At 35.9% G+C, this 24,425-nt stretch overlaps 1 protein-coding gene across 1 annotated transcript in view; it reads right to left on the reverse strand.

The window, feature by feature from the left end:
• LOC134650926 (uncharacterized) overlaps positions 1–24,425 on the reverse strand; it is a 435,267-nt gene that overhangs the window by 403,888 nt on the left and 6,954 nt on the right. Inside the window, exons 2-5 of the mRNA XM_063505878.1 lie at positions 12,516–12,682; positions 11,012–11,195; positions 1,599–1,738; positions 189–323 (exon numbers count right to left, since the gene is read on the reverse strand). Coding sequence (XP_063361948.1) covers positions 189–323; positions 1,599–1,738; positions 11,012–11,195; positions 12,516–12,682 — 626 coding nt within the window. The remainder of the gene's footprint in view (positions 1–188; positions 324–1,598; positions 1,739–11,011; positions 11,196–12,515; positions 12,683–24,425) is intronic.

A 24,425-nucleotide genomic window follows, 5' to 3' on the forward strand; every position in this document is an offset into this window, starting at 1 on the left:
GGGTATCTACAAAACTTGCGCTAGCTGCGTAATATGTCCTAACTTTTTAACGCACAACCGTTTGTAGACGCAATACATTTAACTAATTTAACATTTGACCAACCTTTATTAGAAACGTATTTGGAGAGTTGCGTCCTCGAGTAGACGGTGATGGTGGCGCTGACGTCGCGCAGCACGGGCGGGTCGACCTGCAGCACGGACTCGCACCGCACGCGCAGCGCGCCGCTGGCGGCGGCGGGCACGCGCACGCGCAGCACGCGCCACGACGCGCGCAGCCCGCCCGCCAGCGGCGCGCTCAGCTCCGTGTGCTGCCAAGCTTCGGGCTGGAACAACACTTCTGTTACCGTCTCGGACTATGTAGTCCCTTTTTCATGGAAAAGATTCGTATAAACAATACAAATATCTTGTGTAATACATTTTTTACCGATATGACTTCACGAACAGCATTATCTACGTTTTGCACGTACCTACTAAATTATGACTTCACTGGTCTGTCGACGCAGTACCGACCGCATAAAGACCAATGCAAACCTAGCCTTGGCCGCGGATACGCGATACGCGTAAATTAATTAAAAATACCCAACGAAAATCTACGATAAAATTGGGCGTAATACATTCTTAACACACCGACCTTACGTTACATTGATAACAATAAAAATAAAAATAAACTCCACACTAGGCAATACCTGTCCCGTGGAGGAGAGGATGATAATCTTAACCAGATTAATACATTAAAATTTCAGTTAAATTATTGCAGAAATTATTATTACTTCGTCAATTATTATTAATCAATGGTCCAACACACAACACTCACAAAATAAGTCCGCGATAGACCCGTTAAAATAAAATAATGATCACTCTATAAACCCCCTCCAAACCCTCTCTCTCAAACAGACTTTTACAGTTAAGTGCGTAACATAAAATGTAACAAGATTTATTTTAATCGTGACATTTTATCTTAGAAAATTGTTATGTTTAAATCTTAATTACTAGAAAATTACGCAAACTAAATTTACGAGTGTAAGTACCTATTTAAACTGGAATAAAGAAGTTAATGTTAGAATAATTCTTAAAACTGAATTCCCCAAGTCCTGATTTCCAGTGAAATTTAATTAACCTAAATGGAATAGCGATCTCAATTATTTCAAGTCCCCGCAATGGCCGCAATCGTATTAGGTGTATGTACCTATAGGTGAGTCTCCTAAAAGTAAATTAGTCAATCACAGCTCAAAGCCTTCGTATTGCACGCAGTCTCTATTTAGTAATACCATAACATTCTGTCAGAACGTAGTTTCTAGGAGTGACTTACGGATAATTAGATACCTAGTGGAATTAGGGGACTTTGTGTATTGTGTGATTTATAATCAGCAAACAATAATTCTAATTACTTTATTAAAGAATAAGCAATTTTAATAATAGTAGTAGTACAAACGTATGTTAGGCCTACATAAAAAAAATTGCAAGTCGGTATAAACTGAGTCTATGTAGTCGCGTAAATTGTATCCAAATTTAATTAATAGAATAGCCCGTTAACAGGGTCAACGCATCCCCTGGGCGTATTCGCCCTCATTGTGTAAAGGCTTGATATCGTCACTAACCTTTTGTATTTCGTTGTCGATGTACCAATTAATGTCCGAGGGCGGCAGCGAGTAGTCCGTCGAGCAGTTCAGCAGCATCTGCTCCCCCGGCCGCACCAAGTTTGGTGCTCCACTTATAACTGGGTCCTTGTCCGGCATCGCTGCAGGCAAATTAGTTTGAATAAATCACGAAGTTGCAGTAAGCTTATTACGAAGTTAGCCATTAAAGAAGAATAAATAAGTCTCTGAAGAGAATTGAGTCATTTAAGTTTTTTAAGAAAAAGAGTTGTAACAAAGGATTGAAGTGTAATTAAATCTAGGTGTAGAAGCGCTCGAAGTGGCGGCGCGACGTCTCGTTATAGCAGAATCAAAGGAATCGACGGATCTCTGGGCAAATTTAATAGTAGCTTATTTTAACTTGATAGGTAGGTATCGAGTCGGCTCTTTAATCTGTTAATATTATTAAATTATTTGAATTTTATTTTACCAAAATTGAGTAAATCTTTATTAACGTTGCGGAATCTGAAATAATTATTTGTAAAATTAGAAATGAATGTCACACAAAAGCGTATTTCATAAATACTCGCAATTCGTTGGAAAATGATAATTGCTTTGCTGCCGCGCACGGGAAAGTGAAGATCGGTCGGATTTATATTTGTTATTTCTTGCTTTCATTTAGATAAGCCGTCTCCGTGAAATGAATTCCTTGCTGAAGAAAGTGATACAAAACGATACACCCAACCAGCCGTGTAGATAGACAGGGGCCTTATTCGACATGCCAATTTTGACGTCGCATGTTGAAGTTCATTTGAATCTGAACTATCGTGGGTTGTCGAATAGGTAAAGATCATTATCTGTCAGTGAATCTCATGTAAACAAATCATTTCATCGCTAGACTTGATTGTCTATTGGTATGGCCGCCATGTTTGGATTTATGACATTTAAAAGGGGATTCTATGGCATAGAGTAAACTGCATTTCTATTTTCTATAGTTTTTTGATTCCTCTACTCGACGCAAGATGGAGTTAACAGTCAAATTTTGATCTTGGCGTTATAAAAATAAACCGCAAGAACATGACATGCAGTTGCGTTGGTGTAGATCTATCATGAAAACGAATATATGACAATTGTCCAGAATTAAAAAAAACTTGACAATAAACATACAGCAATACATATACCACTAAATGTCAAAAAGAAAACAGATTTATTATAATTACTAGGTAACAAATTATATATAAAGTTTAAATTTTAAACCAATCGTCGTGGTTCTTAGCAATGAACTTCTTGTAACTTGTGTGAAAAATATCATTTGATATTACACCAATTACTTTATGGTGAAGTAAAATATCATGAGTCATAAGGAAGACGGAGTAGCCAGTAGCCACAATAAGCTATATTTTTGTCCTCTGGGTTAGATGGCAGTGAAATAGGGAGAGATAGTGAAGAATGCGGCAAAATAAGCATTTATTGTGTTGTTAGTAGTTAGTAGACTAGTTTTTTTTTCTAAAAATGAAAATTGACGCAACAGCAAGCTCATAGCCCCCTATGAGCCAGTCTATTAGGTGCAGGCTTAAGGGCTAATCCCGGGGGAAGCGGAGCGTCGGCGACTAGCTGGTGCATCTGCTTATTAACCTCTTCTCACTTTTACCTCAGGTCCTTTGATTAATAAATTAAGGTAAAATTCGTAAGAACTAGTGCCTGTATCATATTCTAAATTGGACGCTATGCCTAATTAGTTGTTATAAATAAAATAAAATAATTATTTATTTAATTAAATTTATAACAACGCAACGTGGGGTTATTCATGATGAATTTTAATGGCTTATATAAGACAGCGGTCGGCCTTAGAAATTTGGATTTTGTCAGTTTGAATGAACAGCAAACTGGAGACATTGAGATTAATTTTAAACTTATTATTTTAGGTGTTCGTAAGAAATAAGGTATTGACAGACATTGACGGAAAATCGCGAAAACCCGGCCAGGTGCGTCGGACCACGCAAAACGGAGGAGGATTCCATACTTACTTCTTCTACCATGTATCCATATGCCAAAAAAGCCGAACAAAAATACCGTTTCTTCGCAGCACTAGATTCCTTCAGTCCTTTTTTTAGAAAAGTAATATGTTTAGGTACATAATATATAATTTTGTTATGTGAAACTTATATGTTGTGTTACGAGACTTACGAGTAGGTAACTTTAAACTTTAACAGCCTAACAGATCCCAATAAGGCCTAGTTTACCCTCTGGGTTGGAAGGTCAGATGGCAGTTGCTTTCGGAAAAACTAGTGCCTACGTCAATCCTTGGGATTAATTGTCAAGAGAACAATAGGTTCTCATGATCCGTGGCAAAATCGAGATAACGCGAGGAAGAATAACTTTGTCACAAGAATATTTGGCCAAATATAAATCCTTATTTTAATACTCTCGTGTATTTGACCTACCTACTCGTATTGAGTCGTATTTTGCCACCTAGTAGCCTCGAATTGGTTGTTATATGTGGCTTTCCATAAATTAAGGGTCCTTATGCTTCAATAAGGACGTTTTCATGGGGTCCCGTTGTTTCCCATAAAGTTTTAAGTCATAATGTATTGTTTGTCATATTATCATTACTCATAAAACTGAAACCGTTAACATTTCAAGATTTTAGTTAGGTTATCCTATAGATAGGTTAGGTTAGGTTAGATTTGTTTTATGGCAATCCTGAAAAGTGACGCGTTTCTGAACTAAATGAATTATGACTAACGAAAATTCGAGCAAACAATACATTATGGCTTAAAACTATTTGGGAAACAATAGAGACCCCGTTTTCATCTGAAGTTGCAATAGAAATTGAAAAAGCCACATTTTTTCAAGCTTTTACTTAGTTTTATCTGTCCCGTTGGTTGTCTGTCTGTTCCAATGTGGTTCCAATCAAATCATGCAAATTAAATCCCAACAAAAACATAAATGTGAAATGAGAGCCAAGTTCAATATTGAGAATACGTGTCGTTGTTGACTCGCCGACAAAAGAATTGAGATCTATATGGGTGCCAAGTTCTGTGCTGTGTAGAAAATCCTGAAATTATAAAGGATTTGTCTTGGCTAGTTTCACCTAATATTCTACCTTGATGCAAAATATCAAGTTTCTAAGTCATCTAGAAGTGGGTTAGGTTTTTGGTCTATAAGTATTAATTATTTTTTTTCCATCGAAATATCAATAATTTCCAGTTTTCACATTTTTCCTTCTATATGCACCTAATAGTCTACCTTGCCAAATATCAAGTTTCTAAGTAATCTAGAAGTGGGTTAGGTTTTTGGTCTATAAGTATTAATTATTTTTTTTCCATCAAAATATCAATCATTTCCAATTTTCACATTTTTCCTTCTATATACACCTAATAGTCTACCTTGATGCCAAATTTCAAGTTTCTAGGTCACCTGGAAGTGGGTTAGGTTTTTGATCTATATGTCAGTCAGTCACAAAAATGCCGGTTTTTAAACGTTAATTTATCAATAACTGTTTGAGCTATGTTTATGAAATAGTGTATTTTGAACAAGCTAAGGGACTTGAATACATGTGCCAAATTTCATGTGTGTAGGTTAAGTAGGTTTCAAGTTGTGAAGGGGTCAAAAGTAGCTCGAAATGGTTCGTGTAATATTACACACGGTTGCTGCGTCGCCAGTTCCTTTTTCTTTGAACTTGGCTGGACACGCTACCGCGTGTCTAGATTTGACCCACTTCTCGGGTGTTCAATGAAGCTGAAAATTTACATAAGTACATAATATGTAATATGGGTGACAATACAATATTTTTATGGTTACCATCGAGTTGATCTGATGGTGATGATACAGACAGTGGTCTTTTAAGTCTTTTTAACTTTGTGATAAAACAACGCCACTTAATTATATTTGAAAATATTTAAAGAAAAATACAGTCAGAAATTAGAAATATTGTTATCTAACCTCTCTATCACTCTTGCATATTCGAGCGATAAAGAGGCAAATAGCTGAGTTTCGATTTTCGCACTTCCCGATAGGGCCCTTTGTAAACAAACCGCCTTGATGTGTCTATATCAAATTATTAATTGTCTGTGAAAACTTGTTAAAAAAAGTTTAAAGCAAAGGCGTAGGCAAAGAGTAGTATAATATGTATATAGCTGGTCAACCAAATCTTGTCAGTAAAAAAAGGCACGAAATTCAAATCTTCCATGGGACGATATCCCTTCGCGCCTACATTTTTCAAAATTGCCGACTTTTTCTACTGTCAAGATCTGGTTGACCAAGTATACCTATATAGCGCTGGCGGTACACCGAGAAATTCAGTAAAATGCTGCAAATGATGTTAAAGGTATGAAAATCGGTACGATTGATCTTTAGAATATTTGAAACAATTTGACCCGAAGCACCAACATATAAAAAAAAAACGAGAGGAGTTATGACGTCATCTTTTTTTGTAAGGAATAAAAAAATATTGTTTAAAAACCTATCGTGTTTGGTATTAAACGAAAGGGCTTTCTGAGCCGATTCCAAACATATATCACATCATTACATTTCAGTATTTTTTTTTAATTATAATATAAATAATTTTCAAAACATACCAATTAAGTTTGGGATTCTCCAGATACAATACGGTAAATTTTTTTTTGTAAAATATACCTCTAATCTTATACCTAATATCCTCATATCTAACCCTAATAAAGCAATTTTGAAATTATATACATTTAGGTTTTTTTTTATTTTTCAATTTTACATAGTGTGATCTATGAATCTCTCAATTAAATATTTAAAAAGAAAGCATAAAATTAATATATAACGGTTTTTTTCAGAAAGTCGCTTATATCTCGGAATCTATAAGTCGTAGTAAAAATTGTCTATGTAATAATTAAGAAAGAATTAACCGAAAAAACTCACCTTTAACGTCCCCCCTTTCCCGAGTTCTCCACCCCCCACTCATCTGAACTTTTTCTTACTTAAAGCTTAGATATTACCAAAGGAACATGTAATAGTATTTTATGCAACTGTTGTTTAAGAGAGGTCAAAAAAGGCGAGTGGCGTGAGTAACAATAACAACAAACAACAACCGAAAATTGTTAATAAAGACGCCACTAGTATTTTTTGACTCGGTTAAACAACGTTGCATACAATACTTTTTCTACGACCAAGCACTTACTTTGAAATGCAATGAAATAATAATAAAAATGGATGATGATGATTGTTTCATGTCCTAATGTGATAGGTTGTTCAGTGCGTGGGTTTCTTAAGGGGAACGAAAATTTCATTATTTTTGCGCTACGACGCACGGTTTAGGAGATACAGCCCTATAAATATTTTTCTTCCTCTTTTTCTTTTTTTTTCTTTTTTTGTGTTTTTTAAATCTTACTTAGGGGTTTCTTAAAGGGGAACGAAAATTTGATTATTTTTGCGCTACGACGCACGGTTTAGGAGATACAGCATTATAAAGTTTTTTTTGTTTTTTTAATCTCTTTTTTGTGTTTTTTTTTAAATATTAATTAGGGTTTCTTACAGAGGAATGAATATTTTAATATTTTTGCGCTACGACGCACGGTTTAGGAGATAAAACCCTATAAAAAAAAATTCTTTTTTTTTTTTTGTTTTTCGTGTTTTCTAAATATTACTTAGGGGTTTCAAAGGGGAACGAAAATTTGATTATTTTTGTGCTACGACGCACGGTTTAGGAGATACAGCCCTATAAAGATGAAAATAATCGTACCATTAACCAAAACATGTCTATGGTTTACTCATCTGTCAGAAATGACAATTAAAATTAGGTTGGAAACAATGTATTCCATACAATATTTTTTAAATGGTGATTACACGAAGTATCGTAAAAGTGCCAAAAAGATACTGCGTGTATGCACAAATATTTTTTTGGGGAATAGACTAAAGACTTGTGTTGATAACTATAAGTTAGGGGTTTAAAGGTGTGTGCACGACCCTTTAAATGACAAATAAAAGTACGGGAGTAGAAAAAGCAAGTTTCAATACTCTTATTTTACCCGAATGACATTATTACTCGTATTGAGTAATTCGGCAGGGCTATTATTACACTTTGTAAAATTGAAAAATTAAAAAAAAAACCTAAATGTAAATAATTTCAAAATTGCTTTATTAGGGTTAGATATGAGGATATTAGGGATAATTTGAGGTATATTTTACAAAAAAAAAATTATGGTATTGTATCTGGAGAAGCCCAAACTTGGTATGTTTTGAAAACTATTTTTATTATAATTTAAACAAAATGACTGAAATGTAACTATGTGATATATTTTTAGCATTGGCTCAGAAAGCCCTTTCGTTTAATACCATACACGATAGGTTTCTAAACATTTTTTTTTTATTTCATACAAAAAAACATGACGTCATAACTCCTCTCGTTTTTTTTTATTTGTTGGCGCTTCGGGTCAAATTGTTTCAAATGTCCTAAAGATCAATCGTACCGATTTTCAGACCTTTAACACCATTTGCAGCATTTTACTGATTTTCGCGGTGTACCGTCAGCGCTAGAAGTGGGCAGCAAAGAGTAGTATAATATATATATATATATATATATATATATATATATATATATACATACATATATATATACTCTCCCGGCCGATTTCGACCACGGCGACTGTTTCAACTCCGCTGCTGAAGACAGGACAGTCGGCAGTCAACGTTTGTTCCTAATAAATATAACATTGATGAATCAAGGCGGTTTGTTTAAAGAGGGCCTGCCGCGAAACCAATTTCGTTATCTGCCACCATTAAATTTCGCTCGTATATGCAAGAGTGATAGAGAGGCAGATAACGAAATTTCCCCCACCCCCCTTTGGATGGTTCTTGTTTGAGTTATAATGTCACTGTATTGAGGACTCAACCTTTCCATTTTTAAAGTGTTTTTATATCGACATGACACTGGCTACTGTAGTAAATGCCAAAAAAGAAAAAAAAAACGCTGTCATAGTAACGAAAATAATAAACACGTCAATCGAAATAAACAACGTAATATCCAAGAAAAATTTGCAAAATAGTATATGATAAATATGTAAAACATCATTAATTATCGAATTAAGATTACATACAACTTTGTGTAAAAAAAATTGAGGCAATTATACAGCCCGATTATACGGGTTACATTTTGAAAAAGATGATTATCTTGGAAAGAAGAGTAAATATACATAGGTGAACATAATGGTGAACAAAGGTATAGTAAAATAGGTAGGGACATAATTCAGGGTTTGCTTGTCTGGTCCACGCATGCTGTACCTATCACGACCACGGCACGGCCGTCTCCTGCTAACTTTTCGCTATAATAGTAAAATCATAGGTCTAATACCTATGATTTTAATATTATAGCGAACAATATTTCATGTTCATGATCTCGAATTTAAGACTTTAGCTTAGATTTATGGCGTGCGGCCTAGCGCGCGTTGCCTCTATGAGGAGCTGTCAAAGCGCTTTATATCTGTATGCTTTTGATGATGCGGATCAGCATTCTTATCCAGCGGGGCAAGCGGCCAGCCTGCAGAAGGGCACCCTACCGCACTTGGTAGGTCACTACACTCACTACCAGGATTTAGGGCTAATAATTTATTTATAAGTTTTTAATACCTTTAAACGAGCAATTCTTGTATATTTATTTATTTATTTATATGTATAATATATTTCGGGGATCTCGGGAACGGCTCTAAACGGATTTAGATGAAATTTGCTATATGGAGGTTTACGGGGGCGCAAAATTGATCTAGCTAGGTTTTATCTCTGGGAAAACGCGCATTTTTGGGTTATTATATGTTTCATATATTTCATATTTCATATTTCTTTATTCATAAAATTACAAACTTTCCAGAGCAAAACTCGGTCTCCCAGACATTAAGTTTTTAATTTAAGTGTTTTTATCATGTTTCATATTTAAACTTACAGATGTGAATCACCAGCAGAGTTTTTGGAGAGGTGTGGTTTTCTTATTTCCTGTTACCAACCTGAAACACCATACCTACCTAAATATCAGAAAATAATAAAGTGAAGAAAATTAAATAAAGTTGAATGCTTAAAAACTTTAATGTTTTATTAAAATTAAACGAAAAAAAATGTGTAAACTGAAATAGATCAATTTTTTTATTTGTAGTTGAATAACATATATGTATTTAATCTCCTTTAATTAAAAATCATCTCTGAGTAGATACATATTAAACAATAGGTACTATTAGGTCTTGGTAGTAATGTTAGGTCTTATGACCTACTGTATTTGACTATATTACTTACCAAGACCGGAGCCTGACCTGTCAGTCGCCAACTATTTTGATGCTCTTTGTAGGTAGCATCAAAATAGTTGGTGACTGACAAAGTTACCAAGTTACTAAGGTAGTAGGTACCTATATAGTAGGTAGCAGTAGCGCAATATTTAGTCAAAATATTTTGACTAATTTAGATTATTTTTATGCCAAAAAAGTAATACAAGCTATTCATGTTCCACTTAGTAATAAAATACGGACTTTTCTGAATATGTGGTTTACGAAATGTGTTAAGGTACAACTTGTGGTTTATTAACGTGGTTTAGAAATAGACAGCTTGAGTTGAGAGAGGTGATGAGTAAATTGTTTCATTTTTTTACAATTTTGAGCGTTTATAGGAGAATGTGTGGAGCAAGCATTATTTGACGTGTAGGTGTGGGTTCAACAAAAAGATCGCTTGTCAATAAGGCATTCTTGCTGTTAAAATTCAATTATTAATAGCCTTTATCGACCATCAGCAATGTAGTCCCTTTTTGATTGATGGAAATTGTCACGTAAGTTCCACTACTCGCCGCCGCATCGCCTACAGCGCATTCGTTGGTCTATCGCTCACAAGATGTCATTAATTCATGTAAACTTACGTACTGAAAAAAAAAAGTTTTACTCTTTGCTATAAATTACCCTTTCGCACGTCAAAAACTCCAAGATGGTGCCGAAGGTCATAGAGAACCAAGTCTACCTTTAGAATCATTACTTGTCAAAATTTGACATTAGCAATCCACAGTTAGGTGACAACCAAACCAAACCATTATAAACCTTAAAGTAATAATAAAACAAAGTTGTTTTTTGTTAAATTATTGTTTGTACCAAATGAACTTCAGCACTTGATGAACTTCAAATGAACTTCAACAGTTGAATTTCAAATGACGCGAAATTTGACAGTTGCACATGTCGAATAGGGGCCCAGGTACCTGCGCTTTTGCTCCAAATACAAGTTGTATTTGCTTAGATTGAGTTCCATTTTCGAATCTGCATAATATGGCGTTACGATCTTACGATATACCGCAAGGCACCAGGTAACAGCAACTAGTGAATAGTTGCAATAGGACTACAGTTGCGACAATAGTTTGAGCGTGCAACCGTAGGTACACCCACAAACAAATGAAACCGACCGACTGACTGGGTTGAATACAATGATGCATATAAAACAATTCTCACCAACAACAGTCATGTGTTTGGTCTGGCGGGCGATCTGGAACATGGGTCCCTCGGTGGAGACCTCGCAGGTGTAGGCCGCCCGCGTGGCCTGCGGCAGCGGCATGACCCGCACCACGCACGACTCCTGCTCGCACGACCCGCCTTGCACCATCACACCGGTCACGTTGAACAAGCGGATCTGCGTCTGTAGAAAGAAACAGGTGGTTAAAAATTTGGTGCTTGACGGCAAACTATTTTTTGATCCATTTTTCTCAAACGGACGATTTGCCGCGCAAGTGTAGGTATAATTATACAGTCAGTTTTATCAATAGTTAGGTAGCGTATGAGACAAAAGTATTCTATAGTTGTCGGTGCAAAATACAATCATAATTTCATTTTGAAAAGAAACAAACGAATACCCGTTGTTTAGGTACTTCAGATGTCAATTAAAATTACTAGCATAACCATCACAATACATCGAAATACTTAGGTACTTATAGCATTCACTCAAAACCTTCGCTGGGTTCGACTCGCTTCTTTTAAATTTACTCAATATGTAGGTATTTTTGAAGGTAACACGGGTCAAATATGACTTGGTATTTTATTTATGAGCGACGACAGGCGCTCAGTTATTAAAGAGATGTGCTTCACGAAGATGAACCTTTAATAAATTCCAAATTTTTATTTTGAAGCGGCATTTTTTTATTATTTCAGTTTATGATATTAGATACTTTATTGTTATTAGAAAACTGTTATACCTACCTTTAGTCTCTGCAAGTCTCTGGTATGTATAATGAAATTAATGAAGACTGCTATAATTTATAACAACTAAGAAAATATCCTTCAGTGAAGAACAAAGCCTCAAAATATCGTCTTAGGTTTCACTTAAAACACTGAAAATAAATACTTTGATAGTATTAAGCCTAAAGTTTTCCTAAACTTTTCTCATAAGCAAGACGTATTTAATTTTGGCAACCTACTATTATGTTCAAAAAGGATTTATTTATAAGATAAGTACATACCTACACGTGTTGTTTTTAGTTTTGTACCAACATTGCATAGAGTAGATTGTACCGTACCTAACATACCTATTACAAATAAGTTTTCTTACTGTCGAAAATCCACTTCAATACTTAACTTTACTGTACCCCTAGTGTAAATTTCGTTCGATAGCGCAACGTGACATACGCGTTTGCGTTAAGTGTCATTTGTATAGGATTTTGAGTTTCCAAAACGCCCCGCTTGGCCCGCTGTTCAAAATCCCATACAAAAATAGACATAACAGGGTTCTGACTGCGAGTTTTAAGTTTATATCATACTCGTACATGCTGGAAATGTCCATTAAATTGAATACATTTATTTGTCCCACAGCAATGTCGCCGGCAGCATTGTTGATCATGATCTCAATTGAAAATGCCAATGTCCTTGATAAATGGAATTCTCTATTGGATTTTAACCTTACAGAAGTACTTGAAAGTCTTGAAATTTCAAATGGTCGTTACGATAGTAATATAAACTGTCTAACCTTTTGCGAGGGGTTGAACCGGAAGATCTCGTGCAGGTCGCGGTACCACTTGACGGAGTGCAGTTTCTGGTCGTCCATGCGGAAGTGGCAGCTGAGCTCGGCCGCGCGCCGCGGGTCCGCGTGCAGCGGCACCTTTAGCTGCGTTATCTCGTGGCCCGATGTCAGGACTGTCAACAAGGTAACATTATTGAAACCTATGGATTAAAGATGACTCACGCTTCACGCTAGACCGGCCCGGGCCCGGGCCGAGGCGTCCGGGTCCGTTACGGTTATTCGAAATACATTCGCTACCTAACAAACTAGTGCATTAAAATATTATATTTCGCGCCACTTGCACCATCCCACTAACCCGGGATTAACCGGTTAAACCTGGAGTTACCATGGTTACCAGTGTAATATGACACTGGGTTAACGGTTTAACAGGTTAACCCCGGGTTAGTGGGATGGTGCAAGTGGCGCGAAATATATACAAGGTGTCCCAAGAAGTAGTGATATACTGAAGCTGGGAGGTAGAGGACCTAGAGGGCTATCTGAATCACCCCCAAGATGTTCCGCGATTTTTCGTATTTTCGGAGTTATGATTTTTTTTAATTTTTCACCTATCGCCGAGTACGATGAGAATTTTATTTATGGTGACGTGAATTATTGCGGTAGATGCTTGATTTTTTTTGTGTGCTAAGCTGATAGATAGGCCAATTCAGTATGGTAACATTTACTATCGTTAGATCTTTGAATGGAATTAAAAAAAAATTTAATGCCAAGAAAGATAAAATTACCCAGTATGTTTTATTTTTTTAAGCGCCCTTGAAGTTGTGAACATACTGGGTAATTTCATGAACCTATAATATTACGGACAGAGTTTCGCTTACAACACAGCTGTGATTCCAACATCCACCAGTTTCTAAGTATTTACGCGTGACACACACACATTGACAGCCCACATCCACCAGTTTGCCGTCAGACGAATCGAAACGTCATTGAAGTAAACATGTCGAAGAAAAATATAAAATATGCCGGCATGCGTAGTTAAATCCTGCTAGAATTATACCGATCGAAAGAAAAAAAGTCACGGAATAACTTTTCATACTTAAGTTTATCAATTAGTACGTAAAATCACGATAATTTGTTGTTTATAAATTATCAAACTGCAAAACAGGAGTGTGACCAGTAACATGAATAGGGTAATTTCCCGAAAGTAGGGTAATTGATACCCTTCTTATTAAATCATTATTTATTAAGAGATCATTTAGGTAAATGGTTAAATTATTGATTGTGCGTTTCAAACTAGGTCGGTATGGTAATTTCCCGATACTAAGGAGCGATACTTAACGTTCGTTTGTTATGTATTATAATTTTTTTGTTGAAAACCAGATATGTTTCAAGTTAAATGTATAAATTAAAAAAACATGACGAACTGATTTCATTACGATGCTAAATATCATTAGGTATTGAAAATAATGTTTGCACAAAGTAATTGTGCAATATTGCGCATTTTCAAGACCTATAAAATCAGATACGTACACACCTTTTTTATTGTCTAACGTAAAACTGTCCTAATTTTTTATTTTAAATTAAAAAAAACTAGGACGATATTAAAAATAATTGTTTCACCATTAGGGGAGAATTTGTGTTACATGGTAACACTCGTCTACACGCACACATTCAAACCGGCCGCCATTGCAGTGTCACAGTTTGTCTTAGGTGACAGTCCGTCCGTAATATTCTAGGTCCATGGGTAATTTTATCTTTCTTGGCATTAATTTTTTTTTAATTCCATTCAAAGATCTAACGATAGTAAATGTTACCATACTGAATTGGCCTATCTATCAGCTTAGCACACAAAAATCAAGCATCTACCGCAATAATTCACGTCACCATAAATAAAAATCTCATCGTACTCGGCGATAGGTGAAAAATTAAAAAAAAATCATAACTCCGAAAATACGAAAAATCGCGGAACATACATGGGGGTGATTCAGATAGCGCTCTAGGTCCTCTACCTCCCAGCTTCAGTATATCACTACTTCTTGGGACACCTTGTATAATATTTTAATGCACTAGTTTCTTAGGTAGCGAATGAATATTTCGAATAACCGTATCGGACCCGGTATAGTACGGATAGGTACCTACATATGAATAATTTTACCTATTTAATACTGAACGTTTAACACAAATTGCAACGTGCCGACAGAAATTCAACGTTAGCAAAATAGGTTTTAAATTATGACAAATTGTATACTGGACAAACTTGGTAAACGCACGGGCAAATGTTTGTACGCTAGGGGGCGTGGGCGCGCCCGTAAACATGCGGTTAATGCAGCCAATTTTGAGCCAGAGACCTGCGGCGTATGCACTAATGATTCCACACACATCGCGCATGACGCATTTTTGCGGAAATGTACAGTCGAGTTCACAAATATCTTCACAAGCCAACGTTGGCATAGTAAAGATGTTGATGAACTTCCATACAACTAAATAGTATCGCGGACTCACGTACTTATGTTGGGGTACTTACTATACTTGCGATATGGTACAATTTTTAGTATTTCTTGAAACTGTAATAGACGTTCCAAAGCCAACTCAAGTTCAACTAAGTACCTTTAATTATATCCAGTGACTAAAGTAGAGATCAACGACATTTAGACGTAAACCATACTTTTATATCCGCAACGCAGGCTTCGTCAGGTAAACACAAACTTACAATCAGCTACAGGCATCGTCACAAAAAACTACAGCGATAAAATCCGCAACAGGCTTCGTCAACTCCCTCTAAAAATACACATTAATAACAAAAAAAAAAGAAAAAAAAAAAAAAACCTACAAATAAAATACACGTAAATAAGGTTACATTACTCTAAATGTAATGAGTAGAGTATTTTATAAAGCTTTCCAAATACACAATCTAGTTTGGTACATTTTTAGCCATTTCGGCAGCGATACAGGAGTGACAGCGATGGACATTCGGAATATCTCGTGCCATTACCTACCAGTTGAGGTTTATTTAGGATTAGCAAGTATTTATTAAAAACTGAAGACGGGAATAATGACAAAGCTGACGAGTATCAACTTCATAAATTACATGAAATCAATTATTTGCGAACTACTGTATACCTACTGTAGTTTTGTCCCATGGCTGGCTACTATATAGAAATATTTTTTGCGAAACCGATGTCCATAAAAAATATCAGTCTATGACGGCTTCATTAAATTTTTTTCTCCGAACTTTTTGCTTTTGAACTTTTAGGACTTTTAACGCATTTGGTGTCATACTAATAAAGTTTAGGCATTGCAAAAATAATACATTAAAGTTAAATTCCGTCATAGGGACTATTCCGTGCAGTAGCGTATATTTCTTTGCTTTTCAATCGTAGGAAAAAAAACCATCTGCTTTTGATTGCCTGAAACTAAAGGCAATCGCTGCTTTGTCGATGAAATTATCAATTTTGTTCGTTCTTCTAGAAAAACGCTAGTAGACAGAATAGACCGTATGACGGAATTAGTCGCATTGACCTTAAGTATTTCAGTTACGTTTAAAAACACAGCACACGAAGCAGTACGACACTGATCTAAACCTTACCCAAATTCAAGTAGGAGAAATAAAATTTATTCAAAGCGCCTTTTGTTCTGTGACTAACTATGTCATGTGGTGTCACAGAAATATTGATTATTTTACTTCAGTGCAAGCGAAATAGTATGAGGATTCCCTACAAGTGTTTCGCTTACCCCATTTAAACCTTAATCACAGAATAAGTAATAGTATTATCATACAGAACGGACACGCACCGCCCCGCCCCGACTCGGGTTACCTCGCCCCGCGACTGGCCGCGACATGAATGTGTGCGTAAGTCGCTCTACTGAGACTACTGAGAGCATGTCAGGATTCCGTCAGATACTCAATGACGCGTGTACAGACGTGCCGCGCACACATATAAACGCAATTAATTTTTGATGTATGGCGTGTCCGCCCTGTGCCTTAATGCTGCGCTGGACAAAAGCACACAAAAAAGAAATATGGTTGTCTGTAAAGTCGGTTTACGGACGATAATTTTGCGTGATAACGTCATAAGAAAACATTGATGAAAAAATGCATAGGTACTTTTATACGTTATCATGGAGATCTGTCCACAACGTTACCATGGAGATCTGTTCACAACGTGACACTTTTTCGTGCATGATACCGGTGTTTATCGATTTATATCACGTCAAAATCTCCAAATTGGTTTTCTCTATATTGCGCCATAGATATATCTTCAATAATTATGTGCGAACTAAAACAGACAGATCTTGCAGACGTGAAGTACAACAGACTCAAATCTTGCCGACGCGTAGTACACTGGTAATAGCGGAAAATTGTATAGGAATAAGAGCCCTCGTCTCGAAGAGACGGAGATGCAGCCAGCGAAGCGCACAGCGGCGCCGTAACAGCCGCATCCGCTTCCAACGATCAAATACCATCAAATCAAAATGTTTGCACTCCAAATATTTAACCGATATTTGCAACGACGGCGAACGTCTTTTTAAACAGTAATTTTCTGTAATATTCCTAGATAATTTATTCTCCAAACGGAAATTCCAGTCCATTTACTCTACTTTAGCACTTTGGTTAGGCGGAGGGAAAGAAATGCTTTTAATAAAAGTAATTTTGGAACAAATTTACTCGATTCGGCTCGGATAAAGGTTGAGTAATAATTATGGTAGAGGGCTTCCGTAAGTACTACAGATATTTAGACGACGTGGCAGAATTGGAGTTGTTATTCAAAATATTGTTCTACTCAAATTGTTACTTTTGAATATTCAATAATAATATATAATAATATATTGTTCTAGTAATATTTCACAATTTCAGTATACATTTTTAATTAGAAATTTTTTATCAATTTGTTTTCGAAGTTCTTAGTTTTATTTTTTTATGTGAATTTGCTTTCATGCTGGAAGAAATACATGATAAAGGTAAATAGGTAATACCTAAACATTTAAACGAATACATAGTTACACTCCTTTTCATATCTCTGTCTCTCTATTTGCTAATCAATGTTCTTACTACTATTTAAATTATACTACCTACTAGTATGAACTGTGAATAAATAACCGAAAAAAAACCTGTAGGTACCTATATGATATATGTATAATAATATATATTTGTTAATAGAAAAATAATACAATTAAGTTAATTCATTACGATCCTCCCTACAAGTGAAAACGTGAAGTGACTAGATAATTCATCACGCACTTATTGTACAGCCTCATAACGTTACAATGATATACGCCGCGCCGTGCTCCAGGAAGTCAGTACGCCAAACCGTGGCAGGCGCGTGAGGCATTGCCTCTCCCTCGCCTCCTGAGACCCTTTACTAATAATAAACATTTCTACAATTATCACAATACGTGTTAATAGTGATATGCCGTGGAATAATTACCGGTCCCGGGAGTATTTCTCGGGAATATTACCTTGTTCTCAAGAATATCATAATAAATAGAATAGAATACATATATCTCTAAAATAAAATCTAAGCTGTGTCTTCTATTAATTGGAAAAGTTTATTAATATTTCTAATGAAATTCGACGTTAACATGTTTATTTATATATGGTACCGAGCATTTTATTAAATAGCATTGGTCAAACTTCTCCCGTTTCAATTCTGAAGAATATTCACGATTACCGACTTTTGCAAATGATTTTATATAAATAATAAAATTTGCATACCTACGTTAAGTTCGTTTGAATTCTCCAAAGAAAAATAATTTTATTTTATTATGAATAATTGAGTTACTTACAGGTCAATCGATACATTATATTACAATGTTATTTTTATTTATATGACACTTAATTTAATAACATTTATTTCGTGTCCAAAATTGTAATCAATAAATAAACAAACCCGTTTACATAAACAAATACATATTATGTATAAAATAATTCTAGCGAAAACTACTTTTTCAGTCCAACGCGATAAAAACGCGATGAAAATGGGAATATTTCTAGTAATATTCCCGGGAAAGACATCCTTACGTATTTACTCTAATTAAGTATCCCCATGTACCGCCCCCGCCCTAATTTACGGCTCCAACTTGACTTATAAATAAAACTAAGTTTATTCAAACAAAGCCCAAGGGCTTATCCTTATCTTTTATGACAATAAAAACAAAGGCTCTTGAAGTTATGATTGTATCCGTCATTAATATCCGCGAGCGAAACTTTTCTCGTTTTATTCGTACTTCCGTTTTGTTGATAGGTACTTTATTACTCATCTAAAAATTAACTTTTGAAATCCTATCGGAATTTTTCACACATTTTCAGTGCTGGAAAATTGTCGAGCGTATACGTTGACTTCGAATGGTATCAATGGCTTAAAGGAATGGTCGCCTATTCTGTCTACAATATTATTATTGGGAGATGCCATTTTCTCTAGAAATGGACAAAACAATAGTTATTTGTACAACAAGAAATCAAAGTTTGATATTTCTTCAAGTGCTTATTTTGAGTCCCGTGCAAGCGAAAGATTCTATACTATCTAATTTAGAATCTTGAGCGTAGTAAGGGACTCAAAAGCGCACGAGATGTAAATAACTTTGATCTCGTGTAGTTCATGAAACTTTTCACCTCAGCAGTGAGAACATATTAGAGAACCCGAAAAATGTATTCCTTCTTCATCACTTACCTCTATTCACTCATGTTTTCTTAAGATATACCAACATACCAACAATTAAATGTTCACCTCAGCAGCTCGCACAAGGGTACTTTGCTACTTAAAAACAGTGAGCGAAATCGCATTTTGCTCACTGCTGTGTTGATATCCGCAATTTACCGATTATAGACGATGTACAGTCAGCAACAAATAGATGGAGACGGCTAAAGTAGCCAAATATATCGTAACTCACCTTTGTTATCATGAATATAAGGATGTCTTTCGATACATTTAGCCATTTTGACCGTCACTAGGTATCTATTTTATACTAGCGTGTTTGCAAAAGGTGTTTATTTGATTAATATGAAGTTGCAATATATCATACTGAAACGATTCTAATATTTGATATTTGACTCGACTATGTAATACTGAACAAATATTAAATATTTACTTTACTACTGAACAATTTCATAGTTTAGGATTAGCTCCATTTATTCGATATAGCCGTTGCAAAATGTGAAACTATAACATATGGAATGGTCCGGCTATATAATAGTAATTTACCAAAATCTATTATTGGCCGTCTCCGTGCACTTATCGTTCCATTAGATGAAATTGACAATTCGTATGCGGCAGTGACCTCAATCGAGTCACATAATAGCGCGGTCGACGTTTTGGAAGGACCACAGTAATTGCGACGGAGTAATGGATGGGACTGTCACGGGACCCGAATGAATTGACGTATTTAACCAATTTCTCTGGTGACAGCAGAAGCGTGAAATGGTCGCATTGCTGTCGGGATTGGAAAGTACCCATTTTATCAAAGAAACTGACAGTGACATCGTCCGTTTCCCGCTGCTGCAGTCGGGATCAGAATGTAACTTTTTTAAAAGCGACGTTCCATAGAAACGTATTTCTTCCTATTCTCGCTGAATCTAAATGTGTCTAAGTAAAGTCAATGCGGATAAGTGTGTCTACAGGCTAAGTGCGGCTTCATACGTTCATACATTTACTACTTTATTCTTTATTTAAACAAACACAAGTATAAGTTTACAGCTAAAAAAAACCTGATACTACGGATTAAATCCTGATACTATACTAATTTAAATAGGTTAAGTTTAAATAAAATCCTGATACAATGTTGTAAGGACGGCCACTTGTCAGCGAATATGTCTGCATTTTGGACTGTAGCTAAGAAGTTATTTGGTAATTCTATTGCTCGGTACGTGGGTGCGTTCGAACCGTGATAGGTGCGAACATTTGGATATGCGAAAAGGTTTAATGAAAAATGTATGAACTCGCAATAAATCTAATCCATATGTACATAGCCCCAATAGGAAGGCCAGCCACATTTACCCCACAGCTACACTAGCCGGTATTGAACTTACCTCGTTCGTAGGAATATGCAATAAAGACGAAAACACGAGAATTCCGACAATGCCGGCCTTCCCTATAAGTGGATGAGGGGTATGTGGATTATGTGGAACGCAGCCCCTTTTGCGTAATATCGCCACATTCCGCGCCATGACAATCCGTTGAGATTTTGGCAACAATAAGTCAATACCGTGAAATGTACATTCTTTGTTCCCCACTGGGTAATTGTACCCTAACTATTAATATACCTATACAATTAAACTATATCACAACTTACTTAAAGTGTTATAACATGAAGGTAGTAATGGTCTTCTTTAAATAGGCATATATAGTTTGTCAAACCAAATTGTCAGTAAATAAGAACAAATAAAACTATACTCATCCTTTTCTTTTGGGTGCTGGTACTACTGTAAGACAAAGATAGTATAATTCTCTCTGTCTATATTTGAAATGAGACAGTCCTTGACAAACTATAATACATATATCAATATACCACAATATCATAATAATATAATATTTTTTTAATTAAATACGAATCCTGGAGCAAAGTAGCCAAATTTTACGATAAATTCCATTTACGAGTCGTAAGTCTTGTTTTCAAAATCAATAAAGTGGCGTTCTAAGTAAAAAGATTAAATTACATGGTTAAATTAAATAAAAACCCAATAATTAAGGAAGGACATGTAGGAATATATAAAATATAACTCGATATAAATGTTATTACAATAAATGAGAAGGGAAGGGGGACGGAAAACGGAATACAGTCAGAATTGAAAATTAGTGTATGAAGTGTTTGACAAAACAATACCTACTATTAATTTCCCTAACAAAAAAAACAATGAATAAAAACATAATAAAAACTTATAAATAAAAAATTTGGCCACTCGTAGTCGCGCGGTAGGGTGTCCAGAAGACTGGGCGCATTGCCCCGCTGGATGGCAATGCTGATCCGCTGAGCGAAATATTGGCAATTTCCTTAAGCACCTATATAGGTACTTAGATACTTATGTCTAACTAAATTGAGAAAACAAAATGTATCAGTATTATCCTTTATTTTTTGATTTGATACTTTGAAAGTTGCTTTGATATTAATTAAAAAACAAATACATCCTTACGTCTGAACGGAAAAAATCAACCTGTTGACGAATAATACAATAACGATTATCCAACTTAATGTTACTTCACACTTTTCAACATAAAATGCATTAAACTAACATTATTGGATCGTATAAAATGATGGGAGCTCGTAAACGTAATTCCAAACGACAATATCCATGTTTCACGATTTATGCTCCACGTAGACAATGTCGGTTCGCACCGTTTGCATATCAACACCGACCCTTTAGCGCCCCAGAACATAAAAGGAGTAAATAATTTTTCACAGAAACACCGTTTTAAATCCGCGAGCTTCCCTAGCTTTCAATAGTAGATTGTTAACCAAGGTATGAAAGGCCTCATTGTTGTCGAGGTAGTTTGGCGCCCGAACGCAGTGAAAGCGCAAACAGTCCGAGACTTAAATGGTGTCTTTCCCCGAGTTAAACACTCTAGTTTTAACTTCGAATACGAGGAAAGTGAAAAAAAAATGTGCATTTAAAAAAACACGGCTGAGTATAAACTTCAGTAGTATTTCTTGAAGGTACTTTCAATTGACAATTTCGGCAATAAATCGTTATTTGGGGAGTTAATTATCAGAATGGAAATTGTACAACAAATCCATTGAAAACTAAAATTTTAATTACTGTAAAAAAACGTACATAGAAAATACAGTGCTCGAGAGCAGAAATGTAGGTACCCCTCATTTTCTACACACTTTTTAGAACAACAACGACCCACTTTCAGAGCATGAGAAATGAAAAGAATAAACGTCCATCATTACAGTCGGTCGCTGCACACGAAAATTCTTTCATGTCCATTCAGTCGGGTTCCGAAGCAGTTTGAATAGTGCACCAGTGAAATAATCGCCATAGTAAAGCACAATCGCTGGCTGGAAGAGTGCCAAGCCATCGCGACGTACGAGCGAAGCTAGGACGTGGTTTCCTATGTGTTTCGTTTCGATAGAATTAACAATTTCCCTTGCCATCGACAGTCACGGTCCGTAGAGCAACGCTTGTCGATAACCGTTCAGGCCCCGTAGCCAACATGCCAATCGCTAACGCTATGTAGCGAACTAAACGCAACTGTCACTGTCACACTAATATGGAAGAGTGATAGAGAGACATAAAGCGATTCTATAGCGAAGCACAAGCGATCGTCACCTTGGCTAGGCCGCCAGGATAGACTATGTTACGTACAGGGAAGCTCGGCGAAAAACTCATTCACATTCGTTTTTGTCTTTGGTAATACCCCTAGCACAGAATAAATAATAGATACAGTCAGCAGCAATTTGCTAAGCGGGTTGCTTATCTTATCTGTGGTTGTTTACTTAAAGGGATGTCAAGTTTTGCCAACCCTAATAATTACTAGTAGCAACGCTGAGCCGAATGGGGCCGAAGAGTCCAGTGTCACCCCACTGCCCCTGGCCCGGTTTTTAGGGGCCAAAACGTACCAGTGTTAGTGATTAACTAAATATTGTGTTATCGATATCCATAGCATTTAAGACAGTAGTCTTACGTCATTATTTCATTTCATAAGTTTCATTTGTCCTCGTACTAACCGTCAAACCAAATTGAACCCGTCAACCCGGGGTACAAAATAACCGGATGGGCTGCCGGATTGAGCCGTGTGTGCGATACGCGTTACGTAGCCAAATTATGATGTGTAGGGATTTAGCTGATGACTAGAGTAATTACGGCGGCCATTATGAGCGTTTAATAGTCTCATAATTGCTTATCACAGGATATATGTAACTGATATTGATATATACTCGTATGTAATATTATCGTATTTAAAAAGAAGTAGTAGGTACCTACCTAATATATAGTCACATGAAACAAGAACATAAATAAAAATGTGTACCTATATAAGTAGTATTAATTTATGTTTGGTCTTTTTAGAAATGTTCTTAGTTCTCTATCTTTGGCAATAATCGTTTGCATTAATGTAAGTACCGATTTGAGAGCAAACAGTATGCAAGCTCCATCCCTTTTTATGACCTAAGTTAAGGCTAGCTTTCGAAGAACACTGAATATTAACTTTGTAACAGCTGTTTGCATTTTGCCAAAAAAAGAGTTTGTTCAAACTTGAGATATTTATTGTACGACCACGACCTTAACTTTTTTGTAAACGGCTGGGCGGATAAAAATCAACAGTGAAAATTTCACCCGCGGGTCTAACAAGTAACTGTTCTATAGATATAAGATCGAGATTGGTGCATAAATAATGACATCCATATTGAAATATCGAATGCGCAAGAGCAACTACGTGACAACGGGTCTCTATTGTTTCCCATAAAGTTTTAAGTTATAAAATATTTCTCCTCATTTTCGATAGTCATCATTTGGTTTTTCTCAGATAAGCGTAATTTTTAGGACTGGATTGGATTCCATAAAACAAACCAAACCTAACCTAACTTGTCCATAGGATAACCTTAGGAAATTCCTGAAAAGGTTTCAGAATTATGACTAATGATAATCTGACAATCACTACATTATGGCTTTCAATCATTATGTCAAACAATCTCGGATCCCTACCCTATCCGTAATATGTACATCCGTTGCCACTTCAGAAACTTCTACATTTGTAAAGTCTCCTACGGATGTCGCTATCCGGAAAGCTGATGTTTTACCATATTTGCTAAAGATCCGCCTGTTGTTCTTAAAACCGGATTCTGGTGCAGTGATTGATTTTCCATAAGGCTCTTAATCCCAGTTTGTTAAAAAAGTGCTGATTTCCGCACGCTAATCATATAATATTGTCCTCCCAGGGATGAAGGAAAGCTTATCCGCGGCGCGACGGAGATCCACGATTTATT

Source organism: Cydia amplana, chromosome 9, assembly GCF_948474715.1.
Source record: "Cydia amplana chromosome 9, ilCydAmpl1.1, whole genome shotgun sequence".
Lineage (NCBI taxonomy): Eukaryota > Metazoa > Arthropoda > Insecta > Lepidoptera > Tortricidae > Cydia > Cydia amplana.